We start from the raw sequence: 25,200 nt of genomic DNA on the forward strand, positions 1-25,200 counted from the left end.
TTTAGAAGTTAGCAAAACCCTGGCTTTTTAACACATTGTTCTTGGCTATTTTCAAACTCCTGAAGGGGAGGGGGGATAACTACAGAATACAATGAACCATGGAATGAGGAAAAGATGGCAAAAGAAGATGAGTAAAAATCAAGTTTCATGTTGAGATGGGGCAAAGGATGTGAGAATAGAGATTAAGAGGTGACAGAAAGGAAAAAGGGAAGAGCAGTAAAGAGAACAGTAAAGCAAATTTGCTGAAAAGAAAAGTGGACTCAGTCTCACAATGATATTTAGCAATTACATTCTCATTCAGGGCAAGATAAACTCACAATTCTTGGGGGTTTTCCCCCAATTATTGAGTAAAATAGGTCATTTGCAGTCAGAGTTCAATGGCGAATGAATTTCCTACCTGAACTTTAGACGTATGTTTGTGGTGATTCGCAGGTGAAGGGAAGGTAAAGATCAGAGCTATATATTGCTTTTGAAAATAGCATAGTGCAGAATGGGGCTCCATGATTTCCTTGTGCTGCTCAAAAAATGCAGTAAAGGCAAGAAATGTGCTCAAAGACCACATGTGGACAGGCTCAAGCACACAGCCTTCACTTTGATTTTTGTATTCCAAACTCTGTATTTGGAGCTGAGCGGGAGAAAGCAGGAGGGCAAAACAAATTTGAAAGCAGCCAAGAGTTCCATGCATGTCAGGTTTGCCCAGCAGGTGACCCACCAAGTCCAGATCAACACACCAGACATGCGCTGTGGTCTGCTAGGTTCTTAATACCTCCAATTTCTTGCAGTCTCAGGCACAAACAGGCTTTCCCCCCAAGACCTTAGTGGGCCACCCTGCATAGGTGGTTAGTTGTGTTCGGCTTAGTGAGTCACAAGCTCTCCAGGCCTGATGTAGATCAAGAACATCTGTCTGGTTACTTAGAACAGGAGCTGCCAATTCTTTATCTGCCTACCTAAATAACGAAGGGGCAATAGAAACTTTCTAAAAAGCACTTGCTCTCGTCTGGTACCATCATAGCAGATTTGCCAGTGCAATCTGCAACATCTCATACTGCTGGAATAAAGAAAAATCTGTTCGCATTCTTCTTCAAATGTGTTCCAATATAAATAAATTTGACTTTGTATTTAAATGCTTTCCACAAGCGCACAAATGGCATTCTGCAATGTCAATCACTTATCAACACGCCAATTACAATCAGCGGTTCGAAAACAGATTTCAGCGTTCATTTTTTGTAAAAGTAAAGACTTCTCTTTTGTGCATAATCATAAATGGAAATGTTAGATTCCTACAAATTCGTGATTGTGTATTTGTGTTCATATAAAAAGCAGTGTTTCCTCTGTTTGGTCGCTCCAGCTCTTGATGTTCTCCGGTGATTTATGCAAGTCACTTTCATCCTACTACCTGCAAATATTTTCTGGATGCAAAAAGATCTGCTAACCACTGCAGCTATATCTGCCTCAATTTCAGTCCTCATTCAGAATTTCTTTTGCCAGCAGAGTCCTGTGTCAAGTGAATCCATGTACAAAGGGTGACTAACTTACGCTGCTCTCCATTGTCAATGTCTTTAAAGATCACTAATCAATACAAAAGAACCAATAATTCTTCAGCCTTCACCCTCAGGAAGGTGAAACTCTATGCCAAGATAACACAGCAACTCACTCTGAATCAATTAGGCACATTTCCACAAAGTGTTTTGCAATATTTATTCCGTTTCAAAAGTTCAAATCATGAAAGAATTTGCATATAGGGGAACAGCTAAAGCAAGAGAGGGAAGACTAGGGTTTTTTATATAGGTATTCGGATTAAGATCACTGAACAGTTGCTATGGGAGAATGAAGTCTGGAGGGCAGTGAAATGTCATGTATCAGTCGTGCCTTGTTTCAGTTTGGCTCCTGGACCTTTGAACAAATATCCATGCATTTCAGAGCTTTACCCTGCATATGTAAGGTGACTTATATATTAAGTCAGACCACTGGTCTGTCTGACCAGTATATTATCTATCGACTAGTCTTAAACCCTCAAAGGTTTAAGGCAAAGGCATTTTGTAGTCACTGAATCACAGAGCTGGAAGGGTTCCCAATGGTCATCTAGTCCAAATAGAATAGAGCAATGCAGGGATCTCAGCTAAAGCATCCATGGCAGATGGCCAGCCAACCTCTGCTTAAAAACCGCCAAGGAAGGAGAGTCCCCAATCTCCCAAGGGAGTCCAAGGCTATTTCTAACTGGAAGTGTTGGGGGTTGAACCTAGAAAGTAATGCATGCAACTCTTTTACTGAACCACTGAAAAATTGAAGGCTGGCCACTTGGATTTTTTTAAAAAAGTTCAGGGTTATCAAATATTTGATTCTGCAATGAGATGGGAAAACCACAGACAAGAAGCATATAAAAAAAGTTTTGAATTTTGATGCCTATGAACAAAAACACTGCACATTAATTTTAATGGGTTTCATGCTATCCGCAGGCTGCTTACATACATGGAAGTTTTAAAATATAATCAAAACACATTTGGGATTTAGACTTTTCTTTCACTGAGACTGAGCCAGGCCGCTTTGAAACAAATTCTAGACACTCTCACCCAGTAGCTTACAACTGAAAAATAGGATTTGACATGAAGTGTGACAGAGTCAAATTGCTTGGCATGATTTACATTTCTCTTCAGCTGACTCCAAACATGAAATGTTAACTACACTAGTAGTGAGAAAGGTTTGAAAAGGAGAACAGGATAGGAATGATAAAGAGTGAAGATACAAAAATAAAATGATGCAGAAAGAGATGGTGGTAGCATCCCCCTTCCCCATTTTGGGGCCTTCAGTAATTCTGGTACAACAATCCAGAACTTTGCTTAAGGACTCCATTCCCTATAATTATGTCAGGGAGAGTGGGTATAATCCAGAGGCTGTTTGTGCATAACTTAACTCCTGATTGATTTCAACAGGGCTGCAGCTCTATCTGAATTGCAGCCCATTGAATTTCAAGTGTTCCACAAAGGACTCCCAATCCTGGGTTAGTTGAAAAAACATCACAAACCAGCCTTGACAATGCCAACAGTTTGGTTTAAACTGCTGTGCGTATGGGGGGGTACATTTTATGTGGAAAGTGGCACTCCATTTTTTTCTCTCTATAGAAATTGCCATTTATTTATCACACTAGAGGGTCACAGTGACAGATAGCTTGCTCTGCGTATATACTTAGTCACTTAACTTGATGTTTACAAGCACACTTCAGTGACACACACAAAAAAGTCCCTCAGAGATAAATGAGAGCATGTATTCAGCGAGCTTTCTAGTTGTGGGAAATTTGATAAAGCCTGTTAACCTTTGAAAGAAAGTCAAAGTAGAAGAATAGAGCGATACTCTTGATATAATTGATGTTTTAAAATCAACAAGCAACCCTGTGACCAGTCACCTAGCTATTTCCTTGTGATGTGGATGTTCAAATGAAGAATGTGAAGAAAAAAGGCTGTTCTAAAAGCCTTGGGTGGGTGGGGGCAACACTTTAAGAACATGCAGGTGTTCTCTTAACATTACTTGACATCACACAGAAGGGCAACTCCACGCAATATCCAATGCTCAGGAGGTTGGGTAGTCCGGAGGTCCACTGCGGCGATATAATTCAGATCTGTCCGAACTGGTTTTTTGTAGATTGGGCAGGAGTACAAGCGTGGATCTCTCGAGGCTAGGGAGATGAAGGAAGAAAACACTTCATTGTCATAGGGCTATGAACAGAGCAAACATCTTATAGGAAAAAAACCATATGAAATTAAAATCGGTGTCCTATCTGGAACTTCCAATTTAAAGAGAAAATTGCCACCGAAATGCAGCAACAAGAACGTTGGGCTTGGGTGTGTCAAGACTTAACATCAATTCCTTGTTCTTTCCCCTTACAGGAATACAATCATACCAGGGGGGGCAGAGGAAAATTTGCAAACTCCACCCCTTCTATAAAGGTAAAGGGACCCCTAACCATTAGCTCCAGTCGTGGCCGACTCTGGGGTTGCGGCACTCATCTCACTTTATTAGCCAACATTTGTCCACATACAGCTTTCTGGGTCATGTGGCCAGCATGATTAAACCGCTTTTGGGGCAACGGAACACCGTGACGGAAACCAGAGTGCACGGAAACACCATTTACCTTCCCGCCACAGCGGTACCTATTTATCTACTTGCGCTGGTGTGCTTTCAAACTGCTAGGTTGGCAGGAGCTGGGACAGAGCAACGGGAGCTCACCCCGTCACAGGGATTTGAACCGCCGACCTTCCGATTGGCAAGCCCAAGAGACTTAGTGGTGCCGCTCATGTCCCTACACCCCTTCTATAGCACATCACCATCCCTATATTTAAAGCCCTCCACAAATTGAAGGTCAGAGCCAGCACGCTTATTCCCACAGCTCACCTCATGTACATTGTCTGAAGAGAGTTGGCATCAACACTGCTTTTGAGAAGCCACAATGGGCACCTTCTTTTATCTAGCTACTGTAAGCAAATGGTGTCTAGGCACGTTACAGACAGAAGTGTAAAGTGAAAGTGTTGCAGTTTCGATGCAGATCTCTTCCAATATGGCATGAAATTCCTCTCCAGAAACATGCAGCGGCAAAACTCTTTTAAAAGTACTGCTTTTAAAACTGCAAACCAAGGAATTTCTAGCAAATAGTTAAATTTAAGTCTATAGCAGAACTCCAAACTGTAGTTAAATGCTCCTCTCTGCAGTCCTGAAGAGCCTTCCTATAACCAATAGGTAACATTCAGACTCATCTGATGCAGAGTTATCTCATTTCAGTGGGCTTAAAAGGTCAAGGTAAAGGACCCCTGATAGTTAAGTCCAGTCACAAACGACTCCGGGGTTGCAGCGCTCATCTCGCTTTACTGGCCGAGGGAGCCGGAGTACAGCTTCCGGGTCATGTGGCCAGCATAACTAAGCCACTTCTGGCAAACCAGAGCAGCGCACGGAAACACCGTTTACCTTCCCGCCGGAGCGGTACCTATTTATCTACTTGCACTTTGCCATGCTTTCAAACTGCTAGGTTGGCAGGAGCAGGGACCGAACAATGAGAGCTCACCCCGTTGCGGGGATTCGAACCGCCAACCTTCCGATTGGCAAGCCCAAGGCTCAGTGGTTTACACCACAGTGCCACCCACGTTCAAGTCTACATTGGATCAGGTTGTTGGTCACTGACTGCAGTTTTGAGCACTAAGGAAGTTAGAAACAATGACAGTGACCAAACTCTTTAGGGAAAGGTTTGCTTTGCTTCCAGATGGCCTCTTTACTGCACATCCATACTGATTTGTTTGCAAGGGGATTAGACAATGTTGACTATTTAATGAGCATTTGTTCTGATTTGTTTGTGGGGAGATTAGATGTCACTGCATCCCAATGCGTTTCCCCTTGACCTTCCTTACTCCAAAAAATCAAATTTTGGGGAGAAGCAGGATTGTTGTGCAAGCAACTACAACTGCACAACCAAAATTTACCGGTATTGAATTGACCCCCACTCAAAAATAGGAAGAGTCTGGAAGGAACCAGAATTTATAAGATCCATCTTATCCTGACATGGTCAGATTTATCAATATGTCAGCAATGTTGCCAGGTACACATATTAACTCCCCCCCCCCAAGTGACTGCTATTCACTCTTATGAGGAAAATATAAAATGCCGCACTTGGAAACTTGATTGTTGTGGGGGCAAACCCCACTTCCTGCTTCTGAGAGGGACCCCACAAGAGTCTTACAATATTCAAGCCCCTTCCATAGCTGCAACTCATACCTGAGTGGTTTGCTTACCTCTAATAATCTCAGTTAAGCAAACAGCCTTAGCTGACTGCACGAAAAAGAAAAAGTAGGAAAATAGCCCACAAGACTGTGCCCTTCACAGCTTTTATATTTCTTTCATGTTTGGTTTTATTTCTCAAACCAAACTGACTGTTTCCAGGCAAGCAGCACAGGCTGAATTCTACAACGCCAAGCAGCCTGGGCTTTGGGTGTCCATCTCTCCAACCCACAATCCATTTTGACAGCTGCTTCCTTCCTACATGAACCCCAGAGGTCCTTTTCTTCACTTCTAAAGTTGCTCTTTCAATCTTTTGACTTGCTTGCTGAAGCAGATCCAAATTCCGTACATTTAGCTGTCAAGACTAGCTCCAGCCGACCTGGTTACAACTTGTAGCCTCCCCAGTATATATTCTTGCAAGAGTGAAAAGTTGATTTGAAGCAGATTGACATTCCTTCTTTTTTAAAAAATAATAATAATAATCATTTAAATTAAACCATGAAAGACTGCATAATGGTTCCCATTTCTTCTCTGATATTTTGGATTTTCTTTTAGCACACTAACAGGTTTTTTTACTCTTCACTTCCTATCCCTGGATGTCATTATGGCTTATAAAGCTGATCTGGTCTCCCAAAAGTCAATGCATAAATCTATGCTTATTAGCTACTTCCTGTTTATTGGCCAATACACTTCAAGCGGTTGCCAGGAAAGCCACCCAGCATCTGGCAGAGGGGGAAAGGAGCATCAGCCTTCTTGGACCAAGCGTCACTTGGCCCCTTTCCTTCCAGCCCACAGTGTCTTGGCAACCAAGCCCACCCCTGCAGTTGGCAAAAGGAGAAGGGAGCATGAGGCACTTCTGTTGGCCTATTGAGACCAAGGGTCTTTCTGTTCTTCTGCTCACACCAAGCAAACGTCTTCTGCCATCTGCGCTTGGTCTTAATCCTGAAAATGGACATGCAGGATTCAGGGAAAATATACTTACAAATAAATACACCAGGGCTGGTGGGCAGAACTTAGATCAGGATCTGCTGGCAGATCTCTGGGAGACTGACAAGACTTTCTGATTCTCCGTTGTTTAAAAATGGCAGCAACAAAGAAGGTGGCTGTCTCCCCTGAAACAAATGTGCTGAAGCAAAGAAAATTTGGGGAAGCCTGGAGTAGAATATTTTTTAGGAAGGCTGATGAGGTCAAAAACACCCTGTTCTTTTATTCTAACTATTTGCCTTTAGCACCTGGCTCTGGTTGAAAGATCTAGGGCTTCCAGGAAAAACAAAGTAGGGCACACTAACATATAGTCCAATCTTATTCCCAGTTGTAAATGCTGGGAATGCTGTAAGGGGACCCAGGACCATTAGGTCCAGTCGTGACCGACTCTGGGGTTGCAGCCCTCATCTTGCTTTATTGGCTGAGGGAGCCGGCATACAGATTCCGGGTCATGTGGCCAGCATGACTAAGCTGCTTCTGGCGAACCAGAGCAGCGCACGGAAACGCCGTTTACCTTCCCGCCAGAGCGGTACTTATTTATCTACTTGCACTTTGATGTGCTTTCAAAGTGCTTGGTTGGCAGGAGCAGGGACCGAGCAATGGGAGCTCACACCATCACGGGGATTCGAACCGCCGACCTTCTTTTTAGCGGCAGCTAAAAAAGCCAATGCAATTCTGGGCTGCATCAATAGGAGTATAGCATCTAGATCAAGGGAAGTAATAGTGCCACTGTATTCTGCTCTGGTCAGACCTCACCTGGAGTACTGTGTCCAGTTCTGGGCACCACAATTCAAGAAGGACACTGACAAACTGGAACGTGTCCAGAGGAGGGCAACCAAAATGGTCAAAGGCCTGGAAACGATGCCTTATGAGGAACGGCTAAGGGAGCTGGGCATGTTTAGCCTGGAGAAGAGGAGGTTAAGGGGTGATATGATAGCCATGTTCAAATATATAAAAGGATGTCACATAGAGGAGGGAGAAAGGTTGTTTTCTGCTGCTCCAGAGAAGAGGACACGGAGCAATGGATCCAAACTACAAGAAAGAAGATTCCACCTAAACATTAGGAAGAACTTCCTGACAGTAAGAGCTGTTCGACAGTGGAATTTGCTGCCAAGGAGTGTGGTGGAGTCTCCTTCTTTGGAGGTCTTTAAGCAGAGGCTTGACAACCATATGTCAGGAGTGCTCTGATGGTGTCTCCTGCTTGGCAGGGGGTTGGACTCAATGGCCCTTGTGGTCTCTTCCAACTCTATGATTCTATGATTCTATGATTCTATGATTCTGATCGGCAAGTCCTAGGCTCTGTGGTTTAACCCACAGCGCCACCCACGTCCCTTGTAAATGCTTAGGTCCATAGAATTCAGAAGGGCTAAGCAGTGTTGCATCCACAACCAGTGCACAATAGTATATTCCACAACGACAGAGCGTCATGGGCCAGGAGTCAGTTTCACCTGCTGAACGACAGCCTGAAGGGGGAAGAAGGCAGAGTGGCTCCACCTTCAGCTGATCAGCCTTCAAGTACACAGAGAAGGTGCTGATGAGAACCAGCTGGCTTCAGCCTTCTTAAGCAGAGCTTCCAGCAGCAGTCAGATGCTGGAAACACTTGTCGTTCCCGGTCCTAACTTGCTGCTTCCTGCTCATCTTGATCCTTGATCATCAGATTCCCTGACCCCTAGACCGTCCGACCACGTGGATTGCTGTTCACCTGACCCTAGGACTGGACCTGACTTTGTATGCTGACTCTGCCACCTCAGAGACCCTTCTGGTCAGCTGGTCTCCCACTCCACTGAGCTCTGCACACTGTTGCTCGGCAACGAGACAACAACACTATTGTTCTCTAATCCACACAATTTGCATAGATAGATCCATAGACAGATAGATACACAGATAGGATAGTGGCATGCAAGACTATCGTTTCAATGAGTATGACGTTAGTTTCCTCCTCTACAGTGGACTCTCCTTTTGACTTCATGGCCAAGGTACTGAAACAATGGTTTAAGAACAACCTTTTCCCCTGCTGTACAAACCAAGATGACCAATTACCCTGCATTTTGTTCCTAACATGTGGTGAAGTCATCCTTACCTCTTGGCAGGATGAAACAAATAACCAAGTGACCTTAGCGTGTGAGTGAAATAGAAGACCCAGCAGGAGGTTTGGCTATATGCACGGGCTCCAGGCTCATGAATGGAGAGGGGTTCCTTTTCTGCATTACTAATTATAAACACAGAACCAGATGGTGGCAATTATGATAATTAATCCATCTGGAACAAAAGATGTGGGTTTTGCAGAATCTTTTGCAAAAAAAAAAAAAAAGAAGGCCAACGACTCCAGTTGCTTGTGCTTGCAAGTGCCCCTGAAGAAGATATTTCAAATGTAATTATGAGCTCGATAGATACATTTATGTGCACCTAGAGGCTACACACACACACACACACACACACACACACACACTTTCCCCTGTTTCTAGGGGGGACTTACCATTTTTATTTTTAGTGCATGTGCTGTCTTATTGTAGCAGACCTATGTTCACGGGAAGAAAGGCGATCTTGAAGGAATAACTAGCTCTGAACCCACAACAACTTAGGGACGCTCACAGAACCCTGCAGAGGGTTCTTCTGCTTGATCCTAGTGGTACCTCAGGTTACATACGCTTCAGGTTACATACGCTTCAGGTTACAGACTCCGCTAACCCAGGTTAAGAACTTTGCTTCAGGATGAGAACAGAAATTGTGCTCCGGCGGCGCGGCAGCAGGAGGCCCCATTAGCTAAAGTGGTGCTTCAGGTTAAGAACAGTTTCAGGTTAAGAACAGACCTGCGGAACGAATTAAGTACTTAACCCGAGGTACCACTGTAAGCCCTTCTGACTGCTGTTCTGATCTTGGCTCATTGTATACAGACCCAGGTCAGGTCTTGAACGTGAGCAAGAGGTTGCATTATTAATCCATTCTCTCACCCTTCTTAGCAGTGTCCTAGTTCCTTTGTGAGTGAGGCCATAAAGCATGCATGCTAGCACTACTGATGCCTGGGATATACTGGTGCAAAGAGTTCACACACCATTTGGCAATACTATATGTAGTAAGGGCTACTTCTTAGTAAGTCAGCATCTCAGAGAAGACTTTTCAGCTGCCTGCATTCAGGAGAGGAAGCATCTAAACTGGTTCTTGGAGGAAGACATCATAACTCACTATCATTTGATTGACAGCTCAGCCATGCCATGAAATCTGTCAGCCATGAGATAATGGGCAGACACTGCCACAAATTTAAAGGTTTCCATATTCTGATGTACCAGTATCAACTTAATACTCACTGTTGTTTTCTGCATATATCCTTATCACGGGCATCAGTTCGAAGAGGACCTTGGGCTTTGATTCTATTAGTTTCATGTTCCTTTTGTCCCACCCTGCTCCTTCTAGATAGAGGCCATAGACATAGACGCCCTCAGAGGGAGGAGCTGTGATGTCATCCTTCATCCACTTGGTGACCTCATTGCACAGAACTACGCTGTCAAGTGCCCATCCCTTGTTCGCTCGGGTAATTTCCTGTAAAAAGCAGCACAGCAGCAGCTGAAAGATGGAGACCCTGGATTTCAACAGGCAAAGGCATTACATAACTTCAGACCAATCAATAGGGCCAGGTGAAGTCCTATTTACCGTAGCTCACACATTCCTCTCTTTTCCCTCTGAGGCTTAGTCAAGGTGTTCGTCTCCTAATAAATCATTTTCCCCACATTGCACATCAACATTCCTTACAGACACTCAAACATTTCATTAAATTTCTATCTGCCTTACAAGCTGAGGGAAACTTGACAGGCTCAGAGGGACACTGACACCTGATTATCAGTTTCATTGCCCTGCAACCCGCCAGCAAGGCATGTCAAGTCTGATCCAGAAAAGGCAGTTAACAGAACCCAGAAGTAAAAAGCGAGCTAATTTGAGTATTTCCTGGAGGGACCAAGAGTTAATCCAGTTTCACAAAGTAGACTTTTAATTACTTAATCATCACGTAAACAGAAGCCCCCATGTCCCTGTGGAAATCACAGGCTGAAGCAACCTCGAAAAAACGAGAAGGGAATACCTGTGGTTCTTCAGATGGTGTTGGGCTGCTTCTCCCATCAGCCACTGCCAGCACGTGCATGGCTAGGGATGATGGAAGCTGTAGTCCAGCAATCTACAAAGTGCTATGTATATATTATATAAATAAATTTTGATGATATGAAAAGTAGCAGAGTAGCTTACAGCTGGGAAGCTAAATAACTCTTCTAGTTGATTGATAGCATCTTTGTAAAGACTATAATAATGTCCAGGCTCTTTGTATTCAAAATAACTTTACTTTCATAAACATCTAACTGAAAAAAATATATTTGCAATCTCGTGCTTATTTCAGCATGGGTATACAGTGGTGCCCCGCAAGACGAATGCCTCGCAAGATGGAAAACTCGCTAGATGAAAGAGTTTTCCATTTTGGAGGTGCTTCGCAAAACGAATTTCCTATGGGCTTGCTTCGCAAGACGACAATGTCTTGCGAGTTCCTGCTGGTTTTTTTCCCTTCCACCCCCCCCTTTTCCTAAGCCGCTAAGCCGCTTATCAGCTGATCCGATCAGCAGATAAGCCGCTAAAAGCCGCTAATAGCGCTAATACGCTAATCCGTCAATGGGCTTGCTTCGCAAGACGAAGAAACCGCTAGACGAAGAGAATCACAGAACAGATTCTTTTCATCTTGCGAGGCACCACTGTATTCTCACTTGAATTGTAGACTGAAGTCTTCTTACTTAAGACTTATAAACAAAACTGTGTTAAGACTTACACCAGAGTTTTACCTCACTCGGGTCTTACAGTTTCTTTTGAAAGATTCTTTACTTTCATCTCAGCAACACTCTCTTTGTTCCTTACAGAGAGATCCTGCACAGGTTTCTCCCTATTAACATTTAGGGATCTTCCTCTGTCTGTTTCACTGTCTTGTTTCACAACACTGTCCTCAGCAGTATCCTGAGAACCCTCTCTCAGCAGCCCTTCTCCTTCTCTCACAAACACACAGACAGAAGCAGAATGCAGTTAAAAATGACAGTTACTGGAATAAGAGTCACAACAGAATGGAATGCTTCTCTCCTTGCTGACTGGATTGCTGTGGGCAGCTTCGGCCTACTTTTATGCCCAGGGAGTGGACCTGAGGGAAGACTGAGTTCCTCAGGTCCGTTCCCCCAAACCCCACCCCCCAGGCTGCCATGGATATGGCAATTTGAATTGTGGAGGGGCAGCAACAGCTGCTGGAAAAATGGCAAGGCTCCACGGGGAAAGGTGGCGATGTGGCGGACCACAACCGCCGCTCACTGTGGAGAGAGGTAAGCGGCCATTATATTAGGATACATTGTTTGCAAAAATGTGTACATTAGTCAAAACTGCATACAAATATTTGTTTGTGAGAAATTTTTATGTTAAAGTGCTGAAGAATTTTCATACCAATCTTTAAAAAAAAACCAAATCCCAATTTGCTGCAAAGTGTGCAGACCTGATTTAAAGAATGGATGCATGAGAAACAGAGAACTGATATTGACAGATCCATCCGTAATGTGGGGTATAGCCACACTTCCCATAATTCCTTGGGGGAATACCATATGCTTTTAGGAGGCAAAAGCAATTCTTTCCATATGAATAGATATTATTTCTGTTACTATCCATTTCAGATGGTATGAAAAACATGAACATGAAAAATGCACATACATACACACACACACACACAAAATATATTTTAAACGCTTTCTATAACCTGTCTCATTGCAGTTAAAAATCCTTGCGGGTTGAAAAACCCTGTCATCCAAAAGCAGTTTGGTCGCCCTTCAAAAATCCAACAGTGAAACTGCCGATTCCGTTCAAGAAGTTCAGTAAACCAAAATCCAAGAGTGCTGGAAGCCCAAGATGCCTAGGAAAGGGAGACAAAGCAATGTTTTGATTATGTAAAGGTCACAGCCATGTCCCAAAAGATGATCCTAGAATTTAGATTCCAAGGCCTAGTTCTAACCAACAGTGGCGTAGCGTGGGGGTGCAGGGGGGGCCGGCCACACTAGGCGCAACATCTGGGGGGGCGCTCACACTCGCAGCTCTCTGCCCCTAGGGCAGAGGGGGCGCAAATTACTTGCCTTGCCCCGGGTGCTGACAACCCATGCTACGCCACTGCTAACCAATCCTCTAACAAACACAGGGATAAGTAACCTGTGACCCTCCAAATATTGTCTGATTACAGCTTGCATCAGTCCTACCTCATACAACTTATGTTAAGGGACAATAGGAGTTGTAGTCCCTCAATAACTGGAGGCCCACAGGTCCCCCATTCCTTTTGCAACACAACTTTGCAGACCAGATCATCAAGAGCAGAAAGTTGTGTCAGGGATGTACCACTTCAAACTTGAAATGTCTTTAACATCAGCAGTCACATCTAGACCAAAGGAGCGTTTCAGACCTGTTCTTGAGTTTGTTTAAAATCTAAAACAGCTTATCTTGTATTCCTTTCTTTAAATTTGTGCTATGTAGGGTTTTTTAAACCTTTTCGGAAAGGCAATACTAGAGTTTTCACAGCCGAGTCCTCAACTCCTTATTACTACTGCTTGGCTTTCTTTAAATAGGGCTGTGTCTAAAACTTGCCATTTAGGTTTTCAAACCTTTTTTTGTAAACTCAGGGGAGCGTTTCAACCCTGTTCTTGAGTTTGTTTAAAATCATTTAAGGTTTATGATTTCTCTATTTCCTTCTGAGGAAACGGAATAGTTCAGTGAAACGAGGTTTGTAGCCGGCATCCCGTTAAGGCTTTGTTCAATTCTAGGTTTTTTCTAATTTTTTCCTTAAACTTTTTGATTTTTGTTACTTAGCTTAATTCTATAAGATAATATTTCTAGTCGATTACTTCTCATTTCAGGGATTTTCATTTGTTTTGCGTAACTACATAGAAAACAAGCTGTCAGGAAGGAGGCTAGGTTTGGATCCTTCTCCCTATATGGAGGAACATTAAATCATGTGAGATCTCACCTGTAGTCTAAAGCGGTACAGTCCAGAAAAAGATTTACCACCTCTTTGAGAATTAGGCCCAAGTGGATTTATAAGATTGTGCTGTCCATGTGTTAAGTGCATTTTAAAAAATCATTGTAGACCAGGGATTGGGAACATGTAACTCTTCAGATATTGTTGAACGCCATTAGCTCCAGTCAACTTGGCCAATTGGAAGATATAGTCTAGCAACTTCAGGTTTTACCTTCCTGCTGTAGACTCTACAGACACTGAATTGATCTGACAGGAACAATGCAGGGGAGGGGGAAATCACATTTTACCATCCCTCCCATGTGATATAGGATTCAAATGTTACCAGAGTGGCATAAGATCAAGGACGGATTTAGGTTTGATGAGGCCCATAGCTACTGAAGGTAATGGGGCCCTTTATATGTCGAGCTGCCCTTTGTCAACAACAAATTGCCGCTGTTTTTTGTGTTGAATGTGTGCTATATGGCAATTTATGGACCTAATAGGTATCTAAAGCCATTTGCACATAACAAAATATGTATTTTATCAAAGTAATTGTTGTACTGAAATACAATTAAGAAGAAGTGATATTTTAGGGAGCAGGCTAGCAGACGGGGCCCATTGTTTACACCATAGGAGCCTGCACAACACAAAACACTGTTGCTATATGTAGGTTTTATTTTATTTTATTATCTTATATTTTGGAAATGTACATCCAGTTTTTTTTCCCTTTAATTTTTTTAGGAGCCCCCAAGAGAGTGGGGCCCTAAGCTATAGCTTGTTTAGCTAATACGTAAATCCAACACTGCACAAGATGCAGTGGTACCTCGGATTAAGAACTTAATTTGTTCTGGAAGTCCGTTCTTACCTGAAACTGTTCTTAACCTGAGGTACCACTTTAGCTAATGGGGCCGCCCGCTGCTGCCACACTGCTGCCGCACAATTTCTGTTCTCATCCTGAAGCAAAGTTTTTAACCCGAGCTAATATTTCTGGGTTAGTGGAGTCTGTAACCTGAAGCATCTGTAACCCGAGATACCACTGTACAACCATGCCATTCAGGTAGGGCAAAATGAGTAGCTTTCAGTCATAAAGAGTCCATTTCAGAAGTATGTGCATGTTTAGATGCTCTGGAGCACATGATGACTAAATACAGCATATTTAGTGCAGAAGATTGATGATCTAACACATTTTTTTTTCCCCAGTGAAGGAAATAGTACCACCAACCTTCCTCCAGCGTTCAGGAATCCTTGCATCGTACATACAATCCAAAGCATCTCTGAGGTTCTCGCTCATGATGATGGTCCCATCAATGGCAAGTTTGAGGTCTGTCAGAGTGTTCCGCACCAGAGCAATAATCCTCTGCATTCTATCGATCTCCTGTCGCAGGAAGATGTTCATAGGCTGGAACGGGCCCATTTGCTGCAGCCTTTCCTTTACCTGACATGGGAACACAGAATACAGCAAGCTGCCAGGAGTTGTAAACAGCTTCTGTGCTAACTTAGATAAGTTTTAATTGAGTAGAAGGGGAGGCAGGAGGAGGCAAGCAGGATAGTACTTTAGGCTGGGTGCATGAACCACATTTTCATCCCCTCTTTGAACCTGACACATTTTGCAGCTACAACTCATTCCCCAGCAGCTGGATTTATTTTATTTTATTTTTAAAAAACATATCTATACTTTTCAAGTTTATACATTTCACTGGTTTTATAGTCATTTTGACATTTCAAAGCTTGACTTCCTTCCCTCTCTTTCTGCGGGTCCTTCAATTTATTTTTAATATCTTCTGCATATCCAAATTAACTTAAATTGCTCATTTATTCATCTTCTTTAAATATATACTCTTATGAAGCTGCAGGTTATTACAATAATCCTGCCAATGTTCTTATCTGTTTACCATTTATCTGTAAATATTCAATACTGTATACCATTTCCATTCACACACACACACGTGTGTGTGTGTGTGTGTGTGTGTGTGTGTGTGTTATCTTGATTTCTTATTCTTCCAGTAAGCCATTTCTGCATATTCCATAAGTTTTCTATCCATTCTTCCTTTGATGGGACTTCTGCTTCTTTCCATTTTTGAGCAAGTAACATTCTTGCCACTGTAGTAGCATACATGAATAAGTTTCTATACAGTTTAGGTAGTTCTGTCACTATAACTCCCCAAAGAAAAGCTTCTGGCTGTTTTTTTACAAAGGTTATTTTGAACATCCTTTTCATTTCATTATGTATCATTTCCCAGTAAGCTTTAACCTTACTACAAGACCACCACATATGATAAAAAGAACCTTTTTCCCTTTACATTACCAACACGTATTTGATTTAGATTTATACATTTTTGCCAATTTACTCGGTGTTAGATACCATCGAGATATAATTTTCTCTTAGACCATATCAGCAGCTGGATTTTTTTAATGTAAAATAACCCAAACCCAGAATAGAAAGGCTTTCTTTCAACTGGGCAAGTCTGCAGAGAAAACAAAGTATTGGAAGACACAGGATCTACCCACTCTGGAAGAATGGCAGATGAAGGTGATAGACTATATGGGACTGGCTGAAATGACTGGCAGAATCCGAGACCTGGGGAAAGAGACGGCGGAAGAAGATTGGAAGAAATTTAAAATTTATCTTAAGAAATATTGTAAAATTATTGAGTGCTAAAATGTTGAGGTTATAGAAAAAAGGGGATTACAGCTGTAAAAGGTTGAGTAAAAGAAAAGAACAAGGGAAAATTATATAAAATCAAGGGGAAGGATTTGCTGAAACAAATTTGGAAATTGGGATGCAGAAAGGGGAGGTATGGGGAAGTCGGTGAAGTAAGGTGTAAGAAAAAAAGGATTTGAAATTATACATGTTTGTTTATGTGTTTGTTTGTTGGTATTGTGTATTGTTTGTGTTTATATAAAATGTGAAAAACCAATAAAAAATTTTATAAAAAAAAAGAGAAAGCAAACCCAGCTGTTTTTAGACGCCTACCTCAAATGGAATATAGTCGGGAGGAAGTTTCTCCACCATATCATCAGCCAATCGAGCAACCACAGCCTCTCTGGTCTCACCTCCTCCGCTGGAGCTGTCTTTGGGTTGGATGCTGAGGATGGTGTCCAGCACATCTTTTGCAAGTTTGCTCTGGTAAGTAATGTCAGCATTGGGGTGCAGCCCAAAGACTTCTGGCGTATCGTAAGCAGGCAAACCCTAGGTGGGTAAATATAAAGGTAAAGTCCAGAAGATCAAGAAATGCGAGCTTTACAAAGATAGGTGGCCAGTGTGTGTGTGTGTGTGTGTGTGTGTGTGTGTGTGTGTGTGTGTAGAATAGGTTTTCAATATGAACCAGATTTTTCCCCCCTTTGCTTTCAAATAGAAGAGGAATGTCATCTTTGGGGTTTTTTTATAAAAAAAATTATTGGTTTTACAAAGTTTTTATAAACACAAACAAACAAACAAACACACAAACAAACATGTATAATTTCGTATCCTTTTTTTTCTTAAACCTTACTTCGTTGACTTCCCCATACCTCCCCTTTCTACATCCCAATTTCCAAAATTATTTCAGCAAATCCTAACACATGATTTTATCGAATCTTTCCCTTATTCTTTTCTTTTACTTAATCTTTTACAGCTGTAACCCCCATTTTTCCCTTAAACCTCGACATTTTAACATTCATTAATTTTGCAATGTTTCTTAAGATAAATTTTGAATTTCTTCCTCCCCGCCGCAGCGGTACCTTTTATCTACTTGCACTGGTGTGCTATCGAACTGCTAGGTTGGCAGAAGCTAGGACAGAGCTCACCCCATCATGGGGATTCGAGCCACCGACCTTCTGATCGGCAAGCCCAAGAGGCTCAGTGGTTTAGACCACAGCGCCACCCGCATCCCACATAGTGAATCATGACACAGCCAAGATTCAAATTGGTGACTTCCTGATCAGCAGTACAAATTTGTATCTGCCCACTAATAACAAATTCCACCCATCTCTACATCTAGGCATAGAGTCCTTTATATTTGAGACACCCTTGTGTATGTCCTCAGCTTTCCCACCTACAGAATTTTCCTACGGGAATGACCGCTCCCCGCTTAAAATGGGGGGGCGCCCTTTGCGTGAACGCGTGCAGCCCCTAGATCTGGAGCGGCTCCAACAGCATAGGCTTGGCTTTGCCTTCCCTCAGGTGGGATACCTGGAGGTCTCCGCCTACCTCAGTCAGTTGCCCAATCCCACCTGGGGGAAGCGTTGCCAAGGAGACCAGGCCAGGTAGGGGAGGGATTACCTGCCCACACAATAGAGGGAGGATCTTACCTAGGAATCCTCACTTGGCTCCAGAGCTTCTCCCACCCTACCCACCCTCAGTTAAGGTCTTATTTTGCAGGTTAACTTTTCTTCACAGGTTTTGCAGGTTAACTTTTCTTCACAGGTATGCGGGCGCTGCTAAGTTAAGGTCGCTGTTAAAGGGCCGGAAAGGTATTTCCCTGCATTGGCAGGTTTCGCCTTTCCCGTAGCAAAACGTCACAACTTTGGCGGTATCAGGCCTTGGGCGGAATCCTTTTGTCCATCTTTCTCTTGCGGCGGCGATACCAGGGTTCCCCGTTAAAGGGGTTTTCTGAAGGGAGGCTTTGGCCGTACACCGAAAGGTCGTCATTGCTCCCTCCTGCGGCGGCGGCGTTACGGGGGCGGCCATCTCTGCTTGAACATATGTTCTCCAGAGCCGGCCCATCCCCCACACACACTGGATAACCCTGATGCTCCCTAGGTCCCCGGCTGGGGACCGGGGAGGGAGAACGCCCAATGCCTGAGCCAAGGTCTACCCACATTTGAAATATAATAAAGTTGTGGCCAATTTAATCCCATAGCACGTTGTCGTGAGTTTGTTATTCCACATGACGGGGGGACCGTGCAGGATCTGGGGACTCCGCCTGTCCACGCAAACTAAATTAAAAAGCAAGTAAAGCAATAGAGTGGCCTCACAAAGGAGGGAAAGCTTTGGAATGGCAAATTCCGACAGAGCCTCTCTTAGGTTTTCCTTTTGAGAAGTCGCTGCTAACTATACAAACCTGTATATACTGAAGATACTGGTCCAGCGCAGCACACTTGGGTATGCTGTAACCTTTGTAGAAGGAGAAGTCCTGGCCAAACATGTTTTCGCTGAACCACACTTTAGCAAACGTGTTGAGCAGCCTTTTGTCGTAGTCATCCGTAACTCGGCCACCATACTGAATCTCCCCTATCATGTAACGAACAGTATTCCAAGACACACCCTGAAAGAAAAACAAAAAAGGGTGCGGCATGATTTCATGCAGCAGGACACTAAAAATGTGTGCGTGTATCTATATATTGATGGATATAAATATGCTGATTTTGAAAATTCCGAGACTTCTGAGAGTCAAACTCGAACCATTGCAGTCAGATCACTCCCCCAATCCATCTCCCGACCCCTCAACACCTGCTTCTTCACCCTACATAATCTGATCTCCATCATTTTGCGGGAGATGAAACTCTAGTATTACATCTGCTCAACAACCAAGGCTATTTTCCCCCCTCCCACTCTTATTTCAAAGCTATTTTTGTCTCTGTGTCAGGAAGGCACCCGGCCAATTTGGTTGCCAAAAAATATTGCTGCAGATATTTCTTGTTAATTGTCTTACTTTAAATGTTGTGAGGTTCTTAAGTACTTTTAAAATGTGTTTCTTTTGGGGGGGTATTGGATTGTTGTTTTTATTTTGATTATGTATTTTGTGCTTTTATATTTTGCTTTTATTCTGTGAACTGCTCCGAGACCTCCCGGTTTAGGGCGGTGTATAAATTCAATAAATAATAATAAATAAGTTAGGCAGCAGCACAGACGGTAAGAGTGCAGAGAGTGTTGAAGTCTCCACTCTGTACATCAAAGTTAATGGGCCTTTAATCTAAGTTTTAAAGGTGATGGTAAATGCACCAAATTCAAAAGGTGCTAGATTTTGACCACGAGGAAAGAACTGGGTGCGCATTCTCTCCCAATTCTTCCTTTGCAGCCACATGCACCCGATGTCATATGACACGAGGCAGATATAAATGTGGCTGTGATTGGCCCCCAAAGGTGTGACAGCCCTAGTTAGGCCCACATGCCATAGGTCACCACTGATCAACTTATACACAGACGTAGAAGGAAGAATCCATTTGCTGAAACAACACTTTGATTGTCCACACTACAGTGGTACCTCGGGTTAAGTACTTAATTTGTTCCGGAGGTCCGTTCTTAACCTGAAACTGTTCTTAACCTGAGCACCACTTTAGCTAATGGGGCCTCCCACTGCCGCTGTGCTGCCAGAGCATGATTTCTGTTCTCATCCTGAAGCTAAGTTCTTAACCTGAAGCACTATTTCTGGGTTAGCGGAGTCTGTAACCTGAAGCATATGTAACCTGAAGCATATGTAACCCGAGGTACCACTGTATTTCAAATACCACCTAAGTTGCTAAACTGCGCAGCCAAGTACCTTTTTGATGTCCATGTCATCCAAATGGTTCTGAACAAACTGTACTGTGGCATTGAAATCAGCTTGGTTGAACTCGTAAGGAATGTTCCATCCCAGAGGTCCAAATTTCCTCCTTTCCTGGACCGTGGAGTGTAGGAAGGCTACAGCATACAGCATTGGTTTCCACTGAACCATGTTGCTGATATCCAACAGATCCTGACTCACACCTGTTACAAAGACACTTCTACATAATATCCATATCACCAGAGGAGTGGCCATGTTAATAATAATAATAATAATAAATTTTATTTATATCCCGCCCTCCCCAGCCAAAGCCGGGCTCAGGGCGGCTAACAACAATAAAATAATCAATCAAATAATCACACAATCTAAAAATATTTCATTATAAAAATTAATTAATTAGTTAGTCTCATGCAGCAACATACCATGAAGAGTCATGTCCCACCTTAAAGATGAACACATTTATTATGGAATAATGAACTCAAACCCACTTTGTCAAATGCATGGATCTTAGCTGGCACGCACATAAAGGAGAAGGTTGTATTGTGGAAGCTGAATGGCAATTTGATGCAAAAATGGCATGTGGTAAGCTTACAAAAATGTTAAATAGGTACACCTTTCGTAGTAGCAGATGGGTGATAATTTGCTCAGCATTACTGAGATAAATTAGGAGCTTTAGATAGTTTTTATAGTGCCTTATAGGAAGACCATATTATAGCAAAGTACTCACATTTTGTTTTCTAGAGCTACATTTGTTAGTCCTGTTCCATTTCTTTACATACTTCCATATGACAACCACTTCAGGTCCAGTATACCTGAAGGAGCGTCTCCACCTCCATCGTTCTACCCAGACACTGAGGTCCAGCACCGAGGGCCTTCTGGCGGTTCCCTCACTGCGAGAAGCCAAGTTACAGGGAACCAGGCAGAGGGCCTTCTCGGTAGTGGCGCCCTCCCTGTGGAACGCCCTCCCACCAGATGTCAAAGAGAACAACAACTACCAGACATTTAGAAGACATCTGAAGGCAGCCCTGTTTAGGGAAGCTTTTAATGTTTGATGTATCACAGTATTTTAATATTCTTTTGGAAGCCGCCCAGAGTGGCTGGGGAAACCCAGCCAGATGGGCGGGGTATAAATAAATTATTATTATTATTATTATTATTATTATTATTATTATTATTATTATTATTATTATTATTATACTTGTACAAAAATAATATACACCACTGTGTTTTTTAAGGACCCAGACTAAATATTTAAATATATGCACAGGGTATAATTCCTTGTAGGAACTGATCACTCATGATGCCCCTATTAAAATCTACTGGGGGGTTGGAATGCCAGAGATACTTGGGCATAACTGAAGGGGAGAGGGAAAAGCAAGTCCCTTACCTCCATAGGTTCTCTTCAGGCCAGCTTTGAGTCCTTGGGGAGGCTCATTGGTGAATTTTATAGACATCTGTAGAAGGGTGATGGGGAAATGCTTGTGGACCTCTGTAGTCATCCACAGACGGAAGGCCTCGTGAACATTTTCTGTTTCAACAATCGTGTCCATCAACTCATCCATAAAGTCAAGACCCAGGTGACAATTCTGCAAAAGCGCCCATCCACCCTAGGAAATGGAAATCATTGAAGAAACTTGATTTGATAGTTGGAAGTCAACACAATCCAAACCAATTTCGCGATTGTTTTCTGCTGGTGATACAGTGGTGCCTCGGGTTAAGAACTTAATTCGTTCCGGAGGTCCGTTCTTAACCTGAAACTGTTCTTAACCAGAAGCACCATTTTAGCGAATGGGACCTTGTACTGCCACCATACCGCTGCTGTGTGATTTCTGTTCTCATCCTGAAGCAAAGCTCTTAACCCAAGGTACTATTTCTGGATTAGCGGAGTCTGTAACCTGAAGCGTCTGTAACCTGAAGTGTCTGTAACCTGAAGTGCCTGTAACTTGAGGTACCACTGTGCTACAGTTCATATGCTTGCAGTGCTGTCCTAATTCTTTTCAATACCAATGTGCATCCTTTCCTTGCTCTCCATCCTCATACAGTTGTAGACCAAGACCAACCAAGCTCAGCCTCAAACCTCTTTCTCCCCAATCAGGGTGGATGTTCAAACTCTCACCCTGTAGATTCTGTTCTTGAAAGAATACACTGTTCAATTAGAGGCAATTAGCTTTATTTGGGGGACGAGGAATTAATTCAAACAAAAGGCTTGTAGATGAACAACCAGCTGACTATTCAACCTAACATAGGCAGCACACAAATGTATGTCTCTACAAACAACAGTACAAATAGCAACAGAGTTTATAGTCTTGGTCAGGCTTCCTCAAACTCGGCCCTCTGGCTGTTTTGGGACTACAACTCCCATCATCCCTAGCTAACAGGACCAGTGGTCAGGGATGATGGGAACTGTAGTCCCAAAACAGTCAGAGGACTGAGTTTGCCTATGCCTGGTCTTGGTTTTTCCTGTTGAAATTCCTCTCTCCTACCAAAGCTGGCAATTCCATTGTCACTGATGAGGGTAACTCATGTGAATATATTTAGCCTTAGACTGAAAGGAACAATTGGTCTTACCTGAAGAGCAGATTTGATAGGTTGCTGATGACCTGAATGGATTGGGTATGATCCTGTCACGTGATGAGATTATGCCCAGCCCATTCAGGGCATCAGCAACCTACTCAATCTAGACATTATAGCAAGTGCATGAGTGTCAAACTGGCCATTCAACATCTACTTTAAAAAGTCCAAAGAAGGAGAGTTCACCACTCTCTGAGGGAGTCTGTTCCACTGTCAAACAGGTTACCTTCAGAAAGTTCTTCTTGAAATTTGGTTGGAAAAATGTTCCCTACCCCTGCATTACTGTGAGCACGTGAATGAAAGCAACAAACCCACACTATTTCCCATTCTCCCACTTGTAATGTGCATTTGTCACTTCCTTGCCCCACTTCATAAGTGGCTATGAGAGCAGGGAAGCACACAACATGGTAACGTCATGCCTCCCATTGTAGGCTACCATTCTAACTAGGAAGTAAGCCGCTCGAACACAATGGGACTTAATTCTGAGGAATCTCACATAGCATCATGTCTCAAGTTTACTAAACATTACCAGGAGAAGGTGGTGTGAAGCTGTTTCTGTTGGTGTCTCAAGGTCTCTGTAACCATAGCTCTGGGCTTTGTGTGCTCCCGATTACAAATAATCCTACTTAGGCCTTATAGGAAGAAATGTAGGAACCAATTCTGCATGAATCAGCAGCCAATTATGCCTAGCCTAACCCATGTTGATGACCAATAAAGTCCTGGGGAAATTCAAAGATTGATCTGCACTAAAAGAAAGTAGAGAATTTGTCTCACGTGTGCCATAGTTTGCTGCAGAAGTTTGCGGGCATGAACCTCCTGCCCCTGTCCCATGGACACATAGCGTGTCTCAATCTTCAGCCTTTTCCCCAGAGCAATGATGAAATCAGTGGGATCGGAGCCCATGGAAAGGAAGCAGATGAGAGGAGTGCGAGGATCGGATTCTTCCCAAGTCTTCTCCAAATCTAAGATGACCCCTTCTGCATATTTCTCCCCCATGGTATCCATAATGTACTTCCTAGCCTAGTGGAAAAGAAAAGGAGAGGTGCACCAGTTTTCCCACAACGATTTTCATACCAAGTTTTCAGTTCTTACGAGACATCAACCTGTGGATACAACTATATATCTCAAGAAACACAGGTTCCCATCTTCATGTCTTCCTGGTAACACAGGGTATTGGTGGGCGGGCATTTTTGGAGCATCAGCAGGTAAGAGAGGTGCTGTTGAGAATGGGAAAGATTCCTACTGTGTTGGACTGCAGGAGCTTTGACATGTAAGGATCTCTCTGCTTATAATGCTCACTTTAGAACTGCTTTGAGCCCCCACCTGTCGGCATTCTATTCCCATCCTAGTCAAAGCTTTTGGCCTACCTGAGCTATTGTTCTATCAGGACACCAAGACCTTATGAGGAGGAGGCGTCTGAAACAGTCCAGAGCTTGGTCATAACCACTGGGAACAAGTTCTTCTTCTGGTTTCTCCTTATCAAACCAGATTTTCCACTGTTTTTCTGTTCGTGAGATCTATTAAACACAAATAGGGGAATATGTTTATTAAATAGCACAGATAGCAAGATACATTTTTTTTAGTTTCAGATATCTTAATGGAGGACTAGGGGTGTCCCTTTCTAGATAATGTCCATGCTAATGGCAGCATCTCAGCTTGACCACTGTAATGCGCTTTGTGCATTACCACTCTTGAAGACACCTCAGAAACTTCACTTGGTCCCAAGTGTGAAATTATGGCTTTTGTCTTAGGCAAGCCTCATGAGCATATTGCATATCAATGTTTCAAGAGCTTCATTGGGTACCAGTTAGTTTTTGAGCTAAATTTAAGGAGCTGTGTAACCTTGGACTTTACAGCCAGGGACTTTACAGCCAGACATTCTGAAGGAATGTCTTCTTCCATATATTCATCCCTGGGCTTCGGGATCTGTAAATGTTTTTATGGTTGCCACCATCGCAGAAGATGAGACTAGTCTCTATTTGCAAGAGGATCTTTTCAGTAGTGGTCCCTTCTTTTGAAAATGGTCCACCAGAAACAGAAAATCTGCTTCCGAAACATCTGTTCAGCATGGAGATTTAGGCCTTCCAACACGATTGTCTTAACACCTGCCAGTCAAATGGCAAATACATTTTGAGGCTGGCTTGGACTTCACTTTTCTAGGTCCACATCAGCAGTTCCTCTGAAGTGTAAAAGGCATGTGACATTGAAATAGCTACAGAATCCTTCAAGAGAATGAAACGTGTCACACTGCTTAATCCTTGCCTCCTTGTCAATCACCTACTTGGTCGAGAACGTCTGAAAATTGTCTCAGTTTACTGAGCTCCACCAAGTTCAGCCAAGTCATATCCAGGATCCACCTAGCCGGTTTAGGTGGACAAGCTTTCAGATCCAAAGAAGCACCACCTGAAAAAAGACATTCCA

At 43.0% G+C, this 25,200-nt stretch overlaps 1 protein-coding gene across 1 annotated transcript in view; it reads right to left on the reverse strand.

The window, feature by feature from the left end:
* Nucleotides 1–1,684: 1,684 nt before the first annotated feature.
* DNAH5 (dynein axonemal heavy chain 5) overlaps nt 1,685–25,200 on the reverse strand; it is a 189,285-nt gene continuing 165,769 nt past the window's right edge. The window contains exons 69-79 of the mRNA XM_081206728.1: nt 25,061–25,182; nt 24,147–24,296; nt 23,554–23,799; nt 21,596–21,815; nt 20,206–20,411; nt 18,787–18,990; nt 16,719–16,934; nt 14,967–15,179; nt 12,503–12,655; nt 10,047–10,278; nt 1,685–3,670 (exon numbers count right to left, since the gene is read on the reverse strand). Coding sequence (XP_081062854.1) covers nt 3,519–3,670; nt 10,047–10,278; nt 12,503–12,655; nt 14,967–15,179; nt 16,719–16,934; nt 18,787–18,990; nt 20,206–20,411; nt 21,596–21,815; nt 23,554–23,799; nt 24,147–24,296; nt 25,061–25,182 — 2,114 coding nt within the window. The 3' untranslated portion in view covers nt 1,685–3,518. The remainder of the gene's footprint in view (nt 3,671–10,046; nt 10,279–12,502; nt 12,656–14,966; nt 15,180–16,718; nt 16,935–18,786; nt 18,991–20,205; nt 20,412–21,595; nt 21,816–23,553; nt 23,800–24,146; nt 24,297–25,060; nt 25,183–25,200) is intronic.

The sequence above is a fragment of the Podarcis bocagei genome (assembly GCF_964188305.1).
Source record: "Podarcis bocagei genome assembly, chromosome: 8".
NCBI lineage: Eukaryota > Metazoa > Chordata > Lepidosauria > Squamata > Lacertidae > Podarcis > Podarcis bocagei.